Raw genomic sequence first — 20,428 nt, 5'->3', positions numbered from 1 at the left:
TTTTTTTCCCCATGGGATTTTTTTTTGGTTTGTGTTTTCTTTCATAACATGAACAATATAGAAACATGATTGTACATGTATTATAACCTATATCAAATTACTTACCATGCCAGGGAAGATTTAGGGAAGGGAGGGGAGGAACAGAATCTGGTGCTTGACATTTTAAAAAAAGAATGTTAAAAATTGTTTTTACATGTAATTGGAAAAAATGAAATATTCAAAAAATAAAATTTAGAAATGAGCTAATAATAATTGACCCTTTACAGTACTTTAAACTTTGTAAAACACTTTACATATTTTCTCATTTGAGCCTCAAAGTATCCCTTTAACATAGGTATTACAGCTATTATATTCATTTTTCAGATAAGTAAACTGAGGTTCTAAAAGATTAAATGGTATGCTCTTAGCTAGTGAGAGTCAGAAGCAGAATTTGAATTTGAACTCTCCATAATCCTAAGTCCAACACTCTATCCCCAATGCTATGTCTATAGAAAAACAAGATAGAATTTTATAAGTAAATGGAGTTTTGAGAACCTACCAAGATCACCTCACATTTAAGAAAATGCTTCGTGTAGAAAAAAGATTTCTGGTTATCAGTCTTCATTTTATTTTACAGTACATTCATAGGTTTCTGCATTTCCAAGGGTAATCAGATGACACTGAATTTATCTCTACTAGTATCTAAATTCCATAACTACCCTGGCTTCAAAAACAAGACAAAGTGATGCACATTTATACACATCTCCCTCCACTATAGTATAGACAAAATACAGCATAGGAAAATTCTGAAATCTCTTGCCCTTTTTGATAATTTATGAAGTCATATTTCTATTAAAAGAGAATTATATTATTGGAAGTAAATAGGATGGAGGGAAGGAATTAAAACACAATAAGAAATCCTTAAAAATATCACTAGTGGAGTCCCCTTTTAAATGATATGAAATACTTTATGTTTATTTCCTGTGAGTAGAAACATTTCCTTTAATCCCTTGAAAAGAGAAGGGTTAAGGAAATAAGAGGGTCATTTAACTCTTTGTACACTACCCTCAAGATATTTCTGTCTGTGACTATAGAATAACAGTAGATTAAAAAAAAAAACTAAAATGCCAAAAAGGCTGTATTTAAAAGTGACAGTAATCAAGAAAAAATACCCTTGATAACTGATGGGAAAGCAAATGTTTCACACAGACAGAAGTTCTGAAAATAGTAGTCAAACAAGAGTTTCCATGTCAATGAATGAAAAAGTCTTCACAGTACTGTCCAGAACTAACTTGTGTTAGAGAGAGAAAACATATATATAGAAAACTCACTGTGGTTATGAGGCCCACTTGTACTTGTCTCTATGGGACACAGATATGTTAGAACATAAGACTACAGTTGACCAATACAGCTAACTCTAGAAAAATATTAACACACATAAAACTAGATTACAGAAAACTGGCTGACATCTGGAACCACATGGAGTTAAGAAGATTGAAGAAAGGTGATGTGAGAAAGAGAAACAGGAGAGAAAATTTAGACTTTTTCTGGCTTTTTTTTTTTAAAGTTAAAAAGTTGTTTCAAAATGTTTTGGACCCTACTACTCTCATAATACAGTTGGAATGATAACGGATTTTTTAAAAGAAATTCCTTATATCCAGAAGACAGTACGCCCAAATAGCATATATTTCTTCTTGGATTTCAATGTGCTTTAAATATAGTAACCAATTAATATAATTAAAACCACATGACTAAATATACACACCTCCTTTACTGTTCACAACACCTGCTACTATCAGCAGCAGTGTTATTACTTTCTGCCAGTAAAATGTTGAGTCCTGAAGCTACCAGGATAATTCTCAGATTGACTGTCCCTGAAAGAAAAATCTTAACCTTCTGAAGCAGAAAAGGGTTGGGGGGAGAGGAGAGTGTAGAGGAAACTGAAACATTCTTTAAAAAGAAACATATAAACTTTTTCACAAATGAAACTTTTATCAGTGCCATGCATATTTTACAAGTCCTGAAGAAATTTCCCAGAGACATCTCTGAGTAGGGCAGCAATTATGTTTTTGAAACCAGAGTGAATTACAACTAAACACCAAACAATAAATTCATGTAGTAAAATGCAGAACAGGAAAACACATAACCAAATCTTACAGTATATGCTTAAAAAACTGCAATGCACTCCATTTTTTTTTTTGCAGGCAATCCATGTACAACAGAAGGCACTGTTATCCAGATATAAATCAACCAATTCTGCATGGCAAAAACCTGAGAAGTGCAATTCGATTCAAACCCACCTTAGTCAATCATCCTTTGGAGTATATAGTTGGGTTTTCTAAATCCAACAATTTTCTTTGATAAAATTTCATACATTACTGTGGCTGTTTAAAATACTAGGAGCAGAGTAAGGAGATAAAAGTGCTGCTTAAGGAAACTGGTAGAGCAGGACACTTAAAAAAGAAAACTCCTCTCATTTCTTCCCCTTAACTCTCAAAAGTCAATAACCACTGTGAAATAAAATCTAATGAAATTCAGTCCTTGCATTTCTTTCTTCAATTGTTGTTAGAAACAGTCCCAAAGTTAAATGCTGAGAGGATGCCTTTATTTTCAAAGGTGAAGGCTCCTTGTTCAATCTTCTTTGTCTCTAGAGTTGACAAAAAAGAGAAAGTAAAAAACAAAGTTGTAAAAATTGAAAATAACCTCCAAATATCCCCTCCTCTTTTTAAAAATATATTTTGAATATTATTTTTTTCCAATTACATGGAAGTCATGAGGACTTCAAATGTTCTGGTGAATTTGACCTCTTTTTTAAAAAAAAAAAAGTCTTATGCCAAAAAATTACCTATATGCTGCTGAACCTTGTAAAAAATATTTACTAAATGATGAGAAAAGTAAAAGCAAGTTTCAAAGCTGTTACATTAGATTTACTCTTTCTATCGTGGTGAAGAATAACAGTAATAATGAACTACTGCTTACATATTTTAGGGATCAATGATTTACAAAGCACTTTCCTCATATGGTCGATAAAGCACAACTATCATTAATGTCTACTAGATTCTAAGTTGTTATAAAAGCAAGGATTGTGTATTACACTTTCAAATTCATCACTACTACCACATATAACACCTTACACATACTATATATCCAATAAATGTTTATTTGAATGAATATGACACTTTCCAAAAAACTTTATAAGATTAATAGGCTTCTAGTCTCACTGAATAATTTAGTAAAAGAGGTACTTCTGTTCAGACTAAAAAAAAATTAGTTTCCTAACACTAAAGGCAAAGTTCCTATTTTCCTTTATGTTCCAAATATTGAAGGAGCATGCTTGTAGCTTGACTATTGTGCTTTTTTGCTATAAAACAGTTCAGTAAAATAGTATTACTTATTACTAACATTTTAGAATTATACTCTAACAATCTCCCTATATATTTAATTTCTCCAGCTCAAACATCTATTTGTCAAGAAAACAACAAAAATTAAGCCCTGAGAACTAGACCATGTTCTTGCACGATAAGATCCTGCACTTAGAGTAATAAAAGTACTCTATCAACACACATATACTACCAGAAATAACTTGTTACCCAGAGTTAACCTCCAGAACATCTAGCTCAGATTCTATCAGTTTTATTCACAAAACAGAATGCAAATTTTTTTTCCAAATCAGAATTAATCAGTCCACCACCAATCTCATACACACTTAAAAATAATTAAACAGCTTACCTGCAGCATTTCTCCGGTGTTCTGCCAATGTGTAAATTTCCTGTAATGCTTTCTTCTGTTCTTCACTGAGTGGTGCTGTCAACAAATGATACCAGGCAGCATCCCGCTGCTGCACATCTGTGAAATGGTGCGGTGGGGAAGGGGAAGCAGCCCCAAAAAACAAAGTGATAAGTTATGTAACAGACAAATACTATTTCATGACTATAGCACTAAAAGAAAATTATGATAGGAAATGTTCTATAAAGAAGTTAAAAGATGCTAAACAACTACATGTTGGTGGCATTCAGGAAAACAATAAACCAGTAAGTACTTTATACGTATCTAATCCATACCTAAATAATAGAAGGGGATATAGGATAAGACTTTCCTAACTTACTTTTCCTCCCCTAACCCTATGTCCCCCTTTGCTGGCTCTACTTCTTCCCTCTTAAATGGCAATGTTCCTCTAAGGTCTAGTACTTAGTCTTCTGTTCTTCTCTACTCTCACCCTCAAAGATCTCACACCCAAAGCTTCAACCATAATCTCTACATAAAATAATTTGTAAATCTAAATTTCTACCCCAAACCTCTAGTCTCACTGTCTCCAATGCTTTTTCTGCTTAGATGTTTTTACATTATCTCAAACTCAGTTTACCTATATTCAAATTCATCACCTTCCCAATCTAAGTTGTAGTCAATGAATTCTCTATTTTTGTCCATACCATTACTTTCTCAATCACCTTCTCTCAAATAACTAGGATAATTTTCAACTTTTCCTTCTCCTTTGGATTTCACACCTAATTCACACTGTTCTTCCTCTAATGTTTCTTATTCCAAAGTTTAGTACTTGATTAATCCATTAACAAGCATTTATTAAGTGCTTATTATGGGCCAAGTACTGTGCTAAGTGCTGAGAATACAAAGAAAAGCAAAAACATAATCCCTAGCCTGAAGGAGCCCACATTCTAATGGAGGAAACAATATGTAAATAACTATGCACATAGAGGATATATACAGTGTATATGGAAGGTAATCTTAGAGGAAGTGTACTAGCAATGAGGATGACCAAGAAAGGCCTCTTGTATCAGGTGGGATTCAAACTAAGTTTGGATGGAGGCCAGAAAATTGAAGAGGTAGAGATGAAGGAGAACATTTTAGGTATAAGGAATGGCCTCAGAAAAGTCTGGGAGATGGAGTGTCATATCTGAGGAGCAAGCAACGGTATCATTGAAATTTAGAGTAAACAGAAGGGGAAAAAGCATAAAAAGACTGGAAAGGCAAGAGAGGGCCAGTGTGTGAAGGTATTTAAATGCCAAATAGGGCATTTCATGTTTGATCTTGGAGACAATAGTGAGCCACTGGATATAATACCGAGTAAGGGGTGATATGGTCAGACCAGAGTTTTAGGAAAATCATAATGCCAACTGAATCAAGACTATGTGAGTACAGATACAAATTTCGATTCTCAGTAAATAAAAAAGGGTAACATTTTTACTATATGCCTTTAAAAATCCAATAGGACATTTTACTACAGAAATGAAAAGTTTTGAAAAGCTTTTAATTGTAAAAGAATCACATACTCCTTGAAAACTGTGGTCTTAGTATAAATGCTCTATACAATGTTTACCATTTAATGGTAAATTATCTTTAAACATCTTTATGACAATCAACTTAAAATTAATACATATTATTTTCCTAATGATTCAAAACATGAGGACATACTTAATAGAGCCTGTGTGAAAAACTGATATTCATCCACACTATCTTCAACATCAAGTGGAGTGCTGAATCCTTCAAGGGCAGTTTCTTCCAAAACATCTTCATCCCAATCATCATCTTCTTCTTCCTCTTCTTCATCTCGTCCTTCATTATTCTCCTGCATTGCTTGACTAGTTTCATTTGTGTCTTCCTCATCGCTTGGAATTTCCTCTGTAAACCCATTCAGTATTTAAAACAAAGTTCGCCCAAAATAAATGCATAACACATTGAACAATCTGAATAATGATGATTATAATAACAACAACAATAATAATTAACATTTATGTAGTACTTTAAAGTCTGCAAAGCACTTTATTATCTCATTTGAACCAAATAACAATTTCAATAAATCAAACCCAGGGAGCCACTGTTCCATGAGGGCTTATAGTAAAAATAATAAAAAACAATTTTTCAAGGAATGGGAATGAGAACATCACATAGCTTGTTAAAACTATACACAGGAAATTATATAATTAATCTCTTAGCGAATATTAAAAATAACTTTTCCCTCCTCCCCCAAATTGTTTCCAACAATTCCTAAATCAGTGATCTATCTAGTTTGATGTTTCTATTTTTAACTCCCTACTTCCTCATACTGATTACTGTAGGATTTCTTTTTAACAAGAGATTCTTTAATGAACTTCATTTGTCTTAAAAGAAACATGAAATGCTTGTGTTGCGTACTTTAAAGAATTAAGTAATAATAACCACCATTTTTTAACTGCATGCTATTTAACTACTAGCTAAGTTGTTCATGAACTGCCTGAAAATATTCAAATTAGAAGGTCACTACTACTACTAGAATGGTGAAAATACAAAAATGCAAAGAAAAAATAAAGTAGTTACCTTTGCGTGGGTTGAAAAGTTAAAAGCTGAATTGCATGTTACCATGGATTGGTTTCTGTTTTCAGTACCAGTCTGTTCATAGCAGTTAGACCAGTACTGTAACTAATAGGAAAGCAGCACTTCAGTCTCAACCTTCCATAAGGTATATAAAATACATATATGCAGTAAATGAACAACATGGACTATTGAAAAAAAAGCCCCACAATGAAAAAAAACCTGGAGATAACCCAAGCTTCAAAGTACCAATTCTGAACCTAGCTCTAAAAATACCACAGGGAAATACCCATGATATTTAATAAACTTAAGTGTAATTTTTGGTGTGAAGAAATCAGCCAAAATAAGCTTGAGCCAAATAGTTAAAAATATGACACAGACACTAAAGAGTTTACAATCAATACCTTCAACTATAATTCCTATTATCTAAGAATATAAAATTAAGAAAAAGAAGCTTAAAAGGTACAAGTTACAGTGGCTGCAAAGAATTAATTGTAAAGAGGCTAAAAAATCAGATTCAGAGAACTGTATACTGTACTAAAAATAGCATTCTCTAGCTTATAATGGCCTGCAATATTACTAAACTCAAAATATACTTTAAAGTAAAACTAATTAATCATTTAATAAGCATTTATTAAGCAAATGTTTTCCTAGAAATGTCAGTCATTGTGGTAGGTACTGGGAAACAACAACAAAAATGGAATACTTCTTGCCCTCAAGGAGCTTGCATTCTATCAAAGGGAATAAGACTTTTGAGGGGAAACATATATATGTAGATACAAAGACTTTTTCTGCATGTGGAAGATAATGCAAAAAAGTCTCCTTTAGGGAGTGGTACTTGACCTGAGCTTTGAAGGAGCTAGGGATTCTAAAAAGATGTTCCTAAAGAAGAGCTTTATAGGCATGAGGGAGATGTGCCAAGGTACAGAGACAGTAAATGAAACTGGTTCGGACAGTTCTCACTTTCCATAAGTGGACCATTGCTCAGAACTCTACAAAACGTGATTTTCACAAAATGTGAATTTGATGGGGAAGGTGGGGTGGGGGAAAGTAGGAAGGAAACTGAGCACCTGCAGAGGGAGGAAGCCAGCACACAGACCAAACACATGCTGGGGGCCAGGGACAGAGAAGAAAGAGCAGAAAGAGGAATATGCTGGAATGGGGCCAACCACCTGGGGGTCTGGCTGGAACCAAGAGGTAGAGGAGTGGGGCTGGAAACATGTGGGGACCAGACGTGATGGGTGAAGAGGGCAAAGATCTTCTACACTAGAAGTATCAAGGCAAACCCAGATCCAGATGCAGTCTCTCCCACTCATCTGTTCTTCTGCTTTCACGTGGAGGGATTTTTTTAAAAAAAGGTTTCTTTTTGGTGGGGAGGAGGGAATAGGAAGCTACAGAGTACTGAGACGAAGGGCAGGAGCTAAGAGAAAAAGCACAGTACTATACAGTAAAGTTAACATACGTGGTTTTCTGGAATGGGGTTTTCTTTCAGAATTCTTTATATAAAGTCAAATTTACATAATATGAATTTACATAAAGCAAGAACTGTCTACATGAAGAATAGCAAGTAGATTAGACTGGAATGTAGAGGGTATGAAGGGGAGACAAAATCAAGCATGAAAAATAGGCTGCAACCATACTGTGAAGGTTTTACGCCAAATGGAAGTCTATTTTTGATGCTAGAAGTAATAGTAAGCTACAGGAGCTCTTTGAGTAACATGGTTAGACCTGTGTTTGAGGACTATCACTCTAGTACCTATGTGGAAAATGAATTAAAGAGAGGGGAAGTCTTTAGGCTAAGAGTGTCATAAATAGGATACAGGTCTAGGTATAAGATAAGGACCTGATCCAGAATGGTGGCCATGTGACTGGAAAGATAAGGACAAATGAGAGATGTTGGGGAAAGAGAATCAGCAAAACCTGGCAATGAATGGACTTGAAGCGTGAAGAAAAAGGAAGGTGGAAGAATGATGTACCCTCAAAAGATACAAGGAATTTAGGAAGAGGGGTAAGTTCGGTATGAACAAACCAGATGAAATAGAGATGTGGTGTTTTTGAGAGGTGAAGTAGTTACACAGTTGCAGTTATCTGTGTTCTCATAAGCTGATGTCACTTGAATTCAATATAGGTTAAACTATGAGTATACTAATTCTTGGGATTTAAAACAATGAAAAGGTTATGGTGTGTTTTCTGGAATCACACTGATTATTCACAATCATGAAAGAAAAGGAAGCAGGGCTTCCCCTTCTTCTTACTCCAAAGAGCAAGCTCCAGGAATCGATGCTTTATCTGTGTGACAAAAAAGGCATCCTCATCCCCACTAAGTACAATACTGCCATTATTTCTCTATCCTCTACCCAACTGAAGGTTGTATCCAATATGGATAGTTCTTCTTAATCTCCCACAAAAGAGGACATAAGAAGAATGAAAGGTCAACTCATTTTGGAGAAATGTGTCACTATATGACAATGAGTGTGAGATCCCTACTTTGTATAATAAAGAGGTTAGACTGGTCTCTAAAATTTCTTTCAACTCTGAAATTCTCAGATTAAATTCTATGGGAGAGTCAAACACCCTTAGCTTAGAGAAGGAATTATTCAATTTCAGGATTAATGTGTGCCTTCAAATGTTTTCCTAGAAATGAATCCTTAAAAACTGACTAAGTAATATAATCAGACTTGTTCTTTGTCTTCTGTATCTATAATGATCTGATTCTATAGGTTCATGGTACTAATTAATATCTCTTTTTTTAAACTTACTATTTTCTCCCAAGTACTTATCCTAATCATTATAATCTGATCCCAAATTCAAAATACACTAAGATAATAATTTTAATGAGTCCCATTTATCATCTGTGAAGATAAGCTAGCTAATGTCCATTTAAAAAAAAAACAGGCATCTCTATTAACTGCCATGATGACGCTTTTGTTTTCAAAACAAGGAGTTGTTTCTTTAGTGGAAGCTGTCATCTCTAAGGATTATAATACATTAAAGCAATCCAATTAGCAAAGCTCTAAAATATGTTGATTTTCTGTCATTGAAAAAAGGCACTATTTTGTTTCTTTATTATAAAAATTTCTGATAATTTAACAATATCCAGTAACTATATTAATGAACTAGATATAAAAATAAATATAAGATTCCATGAGATACAATTAATGGTGAGAAAGTCATTTGACTGATAACAAAGGTTCATGAGGTTATGAGAAATTTACTGTATTTTTAAGGTACCTTGTAGATTAAAATTAAGATTGGAAATTTATGTTCAGTTAATTGTAGTAACAGGGTGAATTAGAGGAAATATGGAATGATAACTAGAAAGCTGGCCTTGAACTTGGGAAGAATTGGGTTCAAATCTAACTTCTGACCCATACTGACTCTGTGATCCTGGACAAGCTGCTTAACTTCTCAGTGCCCTGCACAGTAGTCTAACACTCTAAGTCACTAATAAAAGCAGTCAACATACATTGGTAGAAGTACTTTCGTCACCAGTAGTTCCCTACATAACTGAATCCAAAAGTCCAGGCCGAAAAACAATGACTTTACCATTATCTTCTGCATCTGCCTTTTCCTCTTTAGAATGATCTCTTTGGTCAGTAAGTTGTCTAGTGGTACAGACTTGTTTGAGGCCCAAGAAAAGGAAAAGTATTGAAGGAACAATTTGTCCAGCCACAGCATCGACTGCAGGAGGTCGGTTTTGTAACTCCAGTAAGATGCTCAATCCTATTATACACATCTTCCGGTCATGATGCCTAAAAATAAACAAAATGATGGCATTAGCAATGATTTAGAAAACAAAGTCATTTAAAATGCTATTAGGAAATAAATTCATGAATGACAAAAAATGTCAAAGCTTTAAGAAATGCTTCACTTACCCAAAAAAATGACCCACACTATATAACATATAAAAAGTTGCATGTAGTTCAAAGTATTGTAAACTGTGTCATATCTTTGATGCACTAACAGAGCTCACTATTTAAAGGAAACTTGTACCAAATCCTTTAATACTATTAATACTCAACTCATAAATAATTTATATGTTTACATTTTGGCACAGCAGATTCTTTTAAAGTAAGCATACCTGTATTTGATACAATAAAATTTTTAGTACAATAGAAAGATATTTAGATACTCCGTTGGAATTTATTAAAATATGACTCATCTACATAAAACCAATCACACCCCTGTTCTGCATTTAACCTAAACATGAAAAGCAGTCTCTTAGTGGTAATACAGTACTAAGCATTGCTAAATAGTGTACAGCAAATCTGAGTCACTTGCCATTCTAAACATGAAAAACTTAACCCTGATAAAATAGTCATACAAAGATACAAAATACACATTTAAAATTTTTTATTAAATTGGTATAAAACGACCAAAGCCTAAAGGCTAACAAAACTAAAATAATACGTCTATAGGGATGGGATTGAATCGGACATGTGATTCTATTGTTATAGGGAACTCCAGGTAAAGGAACTTTCCTTAACCAATGCAGATCAGCAATTCTTCCATAACTGATAGCGAGAGTTGATCACAGCACAGAGAGATTAAGTGACTTGCCCAGGCCACACATCCAATATGTGTCAAAAGCTGAGTGCCATTGCCAGTCACCCTGATCTATGTCTTGCCACTGTGCCCTGATGACTCTGAAGGAGAGAATGGGAATGATGACTCTGCACAGCTCTGCCTCACTAAAATCCTATTCACTTCCAAGTCAAGACGTCCCCCTTCTGATGTCATTGATCTTCTTTGAGAATGAAAGACAAACAACAAGTCAAAAGCAGAACTTAAACCCCTGGGTTTCGACACTAGATTCAGACATTAGACTATACAGTTTTGGAATACTATCTTTAAGAAGAGGAAAATAAAAAATGTTTAAAGGGGAAAACTAGAATAAAGTAGAACAGCCAATTAACTGAATACTGAAAGCTTCCTTTATTATTCAATTAACAATTAGTAAAAAATTATTAAATATCTACTATGTGCCAGGCATTGATGAAAGTACCAGGAATTCAAGAACATAGAAGGAAATAATGCCTACTCAAGGGGAAACTAATAATGATATAAAACACCAATATACATAAAATAAAATAAAAAGAATGAAAAATAGAAGATAATATGAAATATCTCATGAGAAAAACAACTGATCTGGAGAAGAGATTGAGGACAGAAAATATAAGAACAGTTGGACTACCTGAAAGTTACAATCAAAAAAAGAATCTTGATACAATATTACAAGAAATTATTAAGGAAAATTGCCCTGAAGTTCTAGAACAAGAAGGTAAAACAGAAATGGAAAAAAATCCACCGATCACCATCTGAAAGAGATCCCAGGAGGAAAACTTACAGGAATATCATAGTCAAGTTTCAAAGCTCCCAGATTAAGGACAAAATATTACAAGCAACAAAGAAAAAAAAACAATTTAAATTCTGTGGAGCTATAATCAGGATCATTTAAGACCTAGCTGCTTCTATATTAAAAGACTGTAGGTGGCACAGTAGATAAAGCTCTGGCCTTGGAGTCAGCACTTGACACTTACTAAGCTGTGTGAACCTGGGCAAATCACGTAACCCCAATGCCTCACCAAAAAGCCAAAACAAAACAAAAAACTGTAGGTCTTAGAACATTATATTTCAAAGAGCAAAAAAGCTGAGGCTACAACCAAAAATAATTTGCCCAGCAAAGTTAAGTATAATTCCTGAATGAAGAAAAAAAAATTAACAAAATGAAAGACTCTCAGTTACTTCTGACAAGATTGGAACTTAATGGAAAATTCAAAATATAAGACTCAGGAGAAATAAAAGGTAAACATTAAAGACCAATTATAAGGGACTCAATAAGGTCAAACCGTTTACTTGTCATATGTGAAAATGTTATCAGTACTACTATCACGGTCATCATTACTTAGGTAGTTTGAAAAAAAAGCTTAAATAGAAATAAAAGTAGGTAGAGAAAGGTAAAAAGGAGCAATTATCTCATACAAATGAGGCATGAAAGGAAGAACTGATACAGAAGAAGCAACTGGAGGGCTGGTAGTGCTGGAAACTTACTCTCAAAGGAAAGGGGTTAAAAAGGGAACAATATATACATCCAGAAAGTTATAAAAGTCTTCTAAATTAATAAAAAAAAACTTTAAAAAGAAAGTACACTTTTAGAAAAGTATATAGATAAAGAATTAGGAAGGTGGGAGATAGGGTAAGGGAGTGACTCTTCCCCCCCCCTTTTCATTATTTTGATTTATCAACAATTACTTCGATAAGCTTTTGAGTTTTAACTTTTTCTTCCCATCCTTCCTTCCCTCCCTCCCCAAGATGGCTCACAATCTGATATAGGCTATACACATACATTCCTATTAAACATACTTTCACATTAGCGATGTTGTAAGGAAGAATTAGAACCAACAGAAGGAACCATCATAAAGAGGAAACAAAACACAACAGAAGAAAAAAAAAACAGCAAATAGTATGCTTCGATCTGCATTCAAATGCTATAGTTCTTTCTTTGCATGTGCATAGCATTTTCTATCATGAGACCTTTGGAGATGTCTTAGATCCTTGCATTACTGAGATGGGCTAAGTCTATCAATGGTAGTCATCAAACAACATGGCTGTTACTATGTACAATGTTCTCCTGGTTCTGCTCACTTCACTCAGCATCAGTCTATACAAGTCTTTTCAGGTTTTTCTAAAGTCTGCCTGCTCATCATTTCTTATAGCACAATACTATTCCATCACATTCATAATACCACAACTTGTTCAGCCATTCCTCAACTGATAGGCATGTCTTCAATTTCCAATTCTTTAGCACCACAAAAAGAGCTGCTATAAATATTTTGTACATGTGGGTCCCTTACCCATTTCTATGATCTCTTTGGGATACAGCTCTAAAAGCGCTATTGCTGGGCATAGCTCCAAATTGTTCTCCAAAATGGTTAGATCACTTCACAACTCCACCAACAATGCATTAGTGTACGAATTTTCCTACATCTTCTCCAACATTTATCATTGTCCTGTCTTGTCATATTAGCTAAACTGATAGGTGTGACGTGGTACCTCAGAGTTGTTTTGATTTGCATTTCTCTAATCAATAGTGATTTAGAGCATTTTTTCAGATGACTATAGGTGGCTTTAATTTCTTCATCTGAGAACTGCCTGTTCATATCCTTTGACCATATCAATTGGGGAATGATTTGTCTTCTTACAAATTAGACTTAATTCTCTATATATTTTAGAAATGAGGCCTTTATCAGAGACACTGGCTGTAAAAATTGTTTCTACGTTTTCTGTTTTCCTTCTAATCTTGGTTGCATTGGCTTTGTTTGTACAAAAACTTCAATTTACTGTAATCAAAATTATCCATTTTGCATTTCATAATGTTCTCTATCTCATGTTTGGTCATAAATTTTTCTGTTCACCATAAATTTGACAGGTAAACTATTCCTTGCTCTCCCAATCTGCTTATAGCATCAGTCTTTATATCTAAATCATGAACCCATTTTGACTTTATTTTGGTATATGGTGTGAGATTTTGGTCTATGCCTAGTTTCTGCCATACTCTTCTCCAGTTTTCCCACCAGTTTTTGTCAAATAGTGAGTTCTTATCCCAGAAGCTGGGGTCTTTGGGTTTATCAACTAGTAGATTACTGTAGTCATTGACAACTTTGTCTTGCATACCAAAACTATTCCACTGATCCACCACTCTATGTCTTAGTACCAAGTAGTTTTGATGACTGCTGCCTTATAATACAATTTAAGACCTGGAACAGGCAGGCTTGCATATCTTTTCATTAGTTCCCTTGATATTCTGGTCCTTTCATTATTCCAAATTAGTCTTGTTATTATTTTTTCTAGCTCTATAATTTTTAGGTAGTTTGATTGGTATGGTACTGAATAAGTAAATTAGCTTACGTAGAATTGGAATTTTTATTATATTAGCTTGGCCTATCTATGAGCAACTGATGTTTTCCCAATTATTAAGATCTGACTTGATTTGTGTGGAAAGTGTTTTGTAATTGTGTTCATACAGTTCCTGGGTTTGTTTCAGTAGGTATACTCCTAAATATTTTATAATGTCTACAGTAAGTTTAAATGGAATTTCTCTTTCCATCTCTTGCTGTTGGGCTTTCTTGGTAATATATAGAAATGCCAATGATTTATGTGGGTTTATTTTATAACATGCAACACTGCTAAAGTTACTTATTATTTCAAGGGGTTTTTTACTTGATTCTCTAGGATTCTCTAAGTATATCATCATATCATCTGCAAAGAGTGATAGCTTTATTTCTTCTTTGCCTATTCTAATACTTTCAATTTATTTTCCTTCTCTTATTGCTAAAGCTAATGTTTCTAGTTCCATATTGAACACAGTGGTGATAATGGACATCCTTGTTATACCCCCTATCTTACTGGATGAACTCTTAAAAAGGTGGGGAGATTAAGGAACAGGAGAGCAAGGTAGTGGTTAGAAGTAAATTAGACATGTGAGGAGGACAGGGTATATAGGGCAAGAAGGATAGGAGGAAAAATAGGATGGAGGGAAATATACAACTAGTAATTATGACTTTAAATGTGAATGGGATGAATTTTCCCATAAAATGGAAATGGATAGCAGAATAGATTAAAAATCTGAATCCAACAATATGTTGCTTACAAGAAACATTAAAAAATGAGAGATACAGAGTTAAAATAAAGGGCTAGAGTAGAATTTATTATGCTTCAGCTGACATAAAAAAAGCAGGGGTAGCAATTATGATTTCAGACAAAGTTAACAGTAAAACAGATTTCATTAAAAGACAGAGAAACTATATTATGTGTCACCAATATTATTCAATATTGTTTTAGACCATTTAAAATAACTGTAGACAGGATAAAATACCTGAGGGTATACTTGCTAAAACAGACGCAGGAACTACATGAACATATTTATAAAACGCTCTTTATACAACATCAAATTTAAATAACTGGAGAAATAAATACTAATTGTTCATGGGTAGGCAACGCCAATATAATAAAAATGACATTTTTACCTAATTTATTCATTCAATGCCATCCCAATTAAATTTTTAAAAATTATTTCACTGAGTTAGAAAAAATAATAAAATTTGTTTGGAAGAACAAAAGGTCAAGAATTTCAAAGAAACTAAGGAAAAAAACATAAAGGAAGGAGGTACAAGACCTCAAACTATAGTATAAGGCGGTAAATATCAAAACTATCTGGTACTGGCTAAGAAATAGAAAGGTAGAGTAGTGGAACAGAGTAGACATATAATATATAGTAGTAAAGAATTATAGTAACCTTGTTTGACAAACAAAGATTTAAGGTTTTTGGATAAGAACCCATTATTTGGTAAAAATTGTTGGGAAAGCTGGAAAGCATTCTGGCAGAAACTGGACATAAACTAATATCTTAAACCAGGTACCAAGCTAAGGTAAGAATGGATACATGATCTATATATAAAGGGAGATATCCCGAGACAATTAGAAGAACATGGAACATATTACCATCAGACTCATGGATAAGAGAACAATTTATAAAGTAACAAGAGATAGAGAGCATTGTGAGGTATAAAATGTATAATTTTGATTACATTAAATTAAAAAGTTCTCGTACAAATAAAACCAATGTGGCAAAGATTAGGAGGAAAGCAAAAAATTGGGGAAAATATTTCACAGACAATCTCTCAGATACAAGTCTCATTTATCAAACGTATAAAGAACTTTGTCAAATTTATAAAAATAAGAGTCATTCCCTAATTGATAAGTAGTCAAAAGATATGAACAGGAACGTTTTCAATAAGAAATCAAAACTATATACGGTCAGGGGCAGCTAGGTGGCACAGTGGATAGAGCACTGGCCTTGGAGTTAGGAGGACCTGAGTTCAAATAAGACCTCAGACACTTGACACTTACTAGCTGTGTGACCTTGGGCAAGTCACTTAACCCTGATTGCCTCACCAAAAAGAAAAAATAAACTATATATAGTCATATGAAAAAATGCTCTAAATCATTACTGAATGGAAAAATACAATTTAAAACACCTTTGTGATATTACCTTACACCTATCAGATTGGCTAAAATGACAGATGCCCTTCAATTGGGGAATGGCTAAACAAGCTGTGGTATATGATTGTGGAAAGAATATACTCTCTACCTCTAGAGAAAGAACTGACAAACAGAAATATGTATAGTATGGTCTTACAAAGACGTATATGTGTGTGTGTGTATGTATATGCATATATATGTATACGTACACATATACATGTTCATATTTAATTGTAGCTTTCTCTAGGTTGGGGTCAGGAGGGATAAAAAAAGTATACACCAGAGAACAAAAGAAAACTTGGAAGAACAGAAAAACTTGCTAGCTTTGAAAACAATGTGTAGTATTTATTACATAGTTTTTAAAAAAATAACAGTCTGAAATAGAAATTTATGGTTTTATGTTGAATCCTCTATATTGTTCTGTACATGGAAATGTTCTTTTTTTTCCTTCATTTTGTATTTAAGTTTATTTAAATTTTAAAATAAAAACTAAATGGTAGGACTCTATTATAGAGTGTAATATCATCCTAATGACTATAAATTTATAAACTATGACAATCAGACTGTACTTTCACATTCTCCAGACTCATTTTATCCCCGTGTCAAGCTTGTTGATCACAGCCTCTGACTGGATGAGCTAACTGCAGAAGCTTCAAACTGGATGAGGTGACTGTGGCAGCTGCAAGCCAACACTCATTCCTGAGGTCTCAAATTACCAACTCAAACCTTCCATCAATTTCTGGTTCCAATTAGGAAACTCCCCTTCCCTCCAACCAAGGGTGGTACTGATAAGTGACTTGAAATATTTCCCTACTACATCTGGTTCTGATTAGGAATGCTACCTCCCACATCTAGTATCTATTCCCTATTTTCAATGAAGCCCATTTTTAATGTATAAAAATCTCCCTGCTCAGAATCCATGTACTCTCAGCAAAATTTTTGCTACTGCTATTGTATGTCTCTCTCCCACAGTTAAGTGACTCTTGCTTTGTGTAGTAGAACCTTTGTCTGCACGTGAGAGACGCAGAGATGGAGAGAGGAAAAGACAGAGAGAAAGAAAACACTTCTCCCCACCCCTGTTACTGTGCCACATAGTAGTAACACTCATGTTTCTATCACGTACTAGCTTCTCAAGTACAATTTCCTGTAAATCTTTGAATGTAAAGCAGTATACTACAAACAGCTGATATAAAACATTTCTTTCAGACTCCCAGAAGTCAAGTGTATACTCAGAACACGTAGAAGTCTGCAGAAATAGTGGGCTCAGATTTAAAGCAAAGTAAGTTGCATGCATTGAGTATGTAATGAATAAAGTGCATGGACTCTTAACTTCTCATACTTTATAACCTGAATGTCCTCTCCTGAGTTCATAGATGATATTTTTCTCTGTAACATGGTAGAAGGGATCATGCTCCTTGAAGGCCCCTCCCTCTTTGGGTGATTTTCCTTCCATATCCATGTTTTTAGTGTATGGCTCTACTCCCAGATGAATGTTTTTTGATTAGCCCAGTCTCTCTGAGTGCAACTGGTCCACTCCTGATAATATGACCAATGTTATCTACCAATGGTGGAAGCTGGGGAAAAGAGAGAGCATAGGAAAAAAGAGAGAGAAATCCTTTCCTCCCTGCAAGAGAGATCTCCTCTCAAGAACTTATCTCCAGTTCTGAAACCAAAATTCTCAATTCTCAGACTCACCATTAGAATGGACCATTTCTTAACTGGCCATTATACTTGCTCAAAGGCCCAGGAGTGTGTATGATTTTCTCAAACAATCAAAAGATGTCTGCTGTTTCATTTGCCTTTTATCACAATGGCCAAACCCTTTTAATTCTCCCAAAATGACCGAGTACTTAATCACAGCTTTTTTTTCACACTGTTAAGTGATTCAAATGAGGTATCTGGACCTTCCATAGATTACATTAATCAAACTAGAGATGGAACTTCCATCTTTTTATTAACTTCAATAATGTTTTATTAACCAGTGCTATTTTGTTTCCTTTAAGACATCCTTTCCTTCCAGGCAGCTAGGTGGCGCAGTGGATAGAGCACCAACCCTGAAATCAGGAAGACCTGAGTTCAAATCTGACCTCAGACCAAACACTTGACACTTACTAGCTGTGTAATCCTGGGCAAGTCACTTAACCCCAACTGCCCTCCCCCCCAAAAAAGACATCCTTTCCTTTCCTTCTATGCCAGCTAAGTAACCCCTTCCCCTTTGAAATTACCTTTCATCTACTTTGTATACATCTTGTCTGTACTTATTTATGTTTGTTCTTCCATTAAAATGTAAGCTACTTGAGGGCACAGACTATTTTTGTCCTTCTTTATATCCCTTGCACTTTACCATAGTATCTGACACATAGTAATTGCTTAATGGGTTCACTTAGTAAAACAAAAGTCATTGAGCTCTTATTAAACATTATATATAGCATAAAAACCATTCATGTATGTTAGTAAAAGGTCAACCCATTCGTAGCTATGTAAATGACATTTTCAAATTCCAGTTTAGATTTCTTTTTAAATAAATTAAATACAGAATGGTATAGTTAACAAAGAAAACCTCAATTAGGAAGATCAGTCTTTGACATATACTGTGTATGTGAGCCTCAGCAAGTCATTTAATTTCTCAGTACCCTGGGCAGCTCTCTAAAAGTCTAAATTTTAGGACACTTGTCTTAGTAGGGGGTGTTTCCTCATTTGGAATTCTCAGAGTCTGGACCACTGAAATCACAGATACAGACACACTCACATAATCCTTCTCCCCAAATAAAATATAATAAAAAATAAAAACAAATATAATTTTATCTCTGTCATGTTTTGAAATATTTAGCAGAAATGTCAGCAAAAAATTTGTGGACTTACATATTCTAACAGTCACAGTTAATTTTTCAGCTGAATGTTGCTTAATCATTTTCAACCTTGTCTAACTCTTTGTGACCCCTTTTGGGGTTTTCTTGGCAAAGACCCTAGAGTGGTTTGCCATTCCCTTCTCTAGTTCATTTTACAGATGAGGAAACTGAGGCAAACAGGGTTAAGTGACTTGCCCAAAATCACACAGCTATTGAGTAGCTGAGGCCAGATTTGAACTCAGGAAGATGAGTATGCCTGACACTAGGCTCAGCGCTTTATCCACTGCATCATCTACCCGCCCTCAGTTGACTCTAAGGTTCTCTAAATGTATTATCACAACACACGCAAAAAGCAATAATTTTGTTGTTTTCTCACCTATAGTTATTCCCTCAATTTCTTTCTTGTTAATCCTTTAGTTAGCTATGTCTACATCTGTAAAAGGTATGTTAATGTCTCTACTACTATTATATTATAATCTAGTTCTTTCTCCAATTTGATTTTCTTTAGATTTAGATGCTATGCTATTTAGATATATCTGAATGTATTTAGATGCCACATTATTAGGTGCATACATACTACATATTGGTATTAATTTATTATCTGTGGCGACTAAATATAATTCCCTGCTTACCTTTTACAGTAGTCCTTTTGCATATAGTAATTCTATATGCAACCAACAAAACCCAGCAAGAAGAGCCAGAAAGAGAAGTTGTTTTCAGAATACAGAAACTACAAAATATTTGAGTTTAACCTCCAAGAATCATACCAGGAATGTATGAATCAAACTATAAAAGACTTTTTGGAGAAATAAAGACAGATTTAACAGATTACTTGCTCATGAGTGGATGAAGCCAATAAAATAAAAATGACAATACTACCTAAATTAACTTATTCATTCAGTGTTAAATCAAACCTCCAAAAGAATATTTTATAAACCTAGAAAAAAGAAAGAAATTCCTATAAAGAACAAAAGGTCAAGAATTTCAAGAGCAATACAGAAAAAAAGGGGAAGAAAGGAAGGGAGGGGTCTGTCAATAGCACATTTCAAATTCTACTACAAAGCTGTGATAATTTGTGATTTGGTAACTAGATGTGGTAGTGCCTTGTTCCTATAATCACTGCTTGGAGAAGGTGAAACTGGTGGATCATTTGAATTTCAGAGTATTTCTGAGCTATGGGCCAATAAAAAACAAATAAAACTAATAAATAAGCCAATAAAATGTCTGTAATAAGTCTGGTGCAAATGTAGTAA

General features: G+C 34.2%; 1 protein-coding gene across 6 annotated transcripts in view; it reads right to left on the bottom strand.

The window, feature by feature from the left end:
• Positions 1 to 583: 583 nt before the first annotated feature.
• The window catches only part of IPO8 (importin 8), a 149,172-nt gene continuing 129,327 nt past the window's right edge, over positions 584 to 20,428 (bottom strand). For 5 of the 6 annotated variants that reach the window (XM_020975801.2, XM_020975804.2, XM_020975805.1 and 2 more), the window contains 4 exons: positions 9,832 to 10,037; positions 5,410 to 5,616; positions 3,709 to 3,825; positions 584 to 2,626 (listed from right to left, as the gene is read on the bottom strand). In XM_020975801.2, coding sequence (XP_020831460.1) covers positions 2,535 to 2,626; positions 3,709 to 3,825; positions 5,410 to 5,616; positions 9,832 to 10,037 — 622 coding nt within the window. In that variant the 3' untranslated portion in view covers positions 584 to 2,534. Of the gene's footprint in view, positions 2,627 to 3,708; positions 3,826 to 5,409; positions 5,617 to 6,291; positions 6,394 to 9,831; positions 10,038 to 20,428 lie in introns of those variants that run through there. The other variant, XR_013487451.1, reaches the window with a different exon arrangement.

Source organism: Phascolarctos cinereus, unplaced genomic scaffold, assembly GCF_003287225.1.
Source record: "Phascolarctos cinereus isolate Bilbo 61053 unplaced genomic scaffold, phaCin_HiC Scaffold_1;HRSCAF=81, whole genome shotgun sequence".
Lineage (NCBI taxonomy): Eukaryota > Metazoa > Chordata > Mammalia > Diprotodontia > Phascolarctidae > Phascolarctos > Phascolarctos cinereus.
This window is presented reverse-complemented; position numbering and strand designations above follow the sequence as displayed.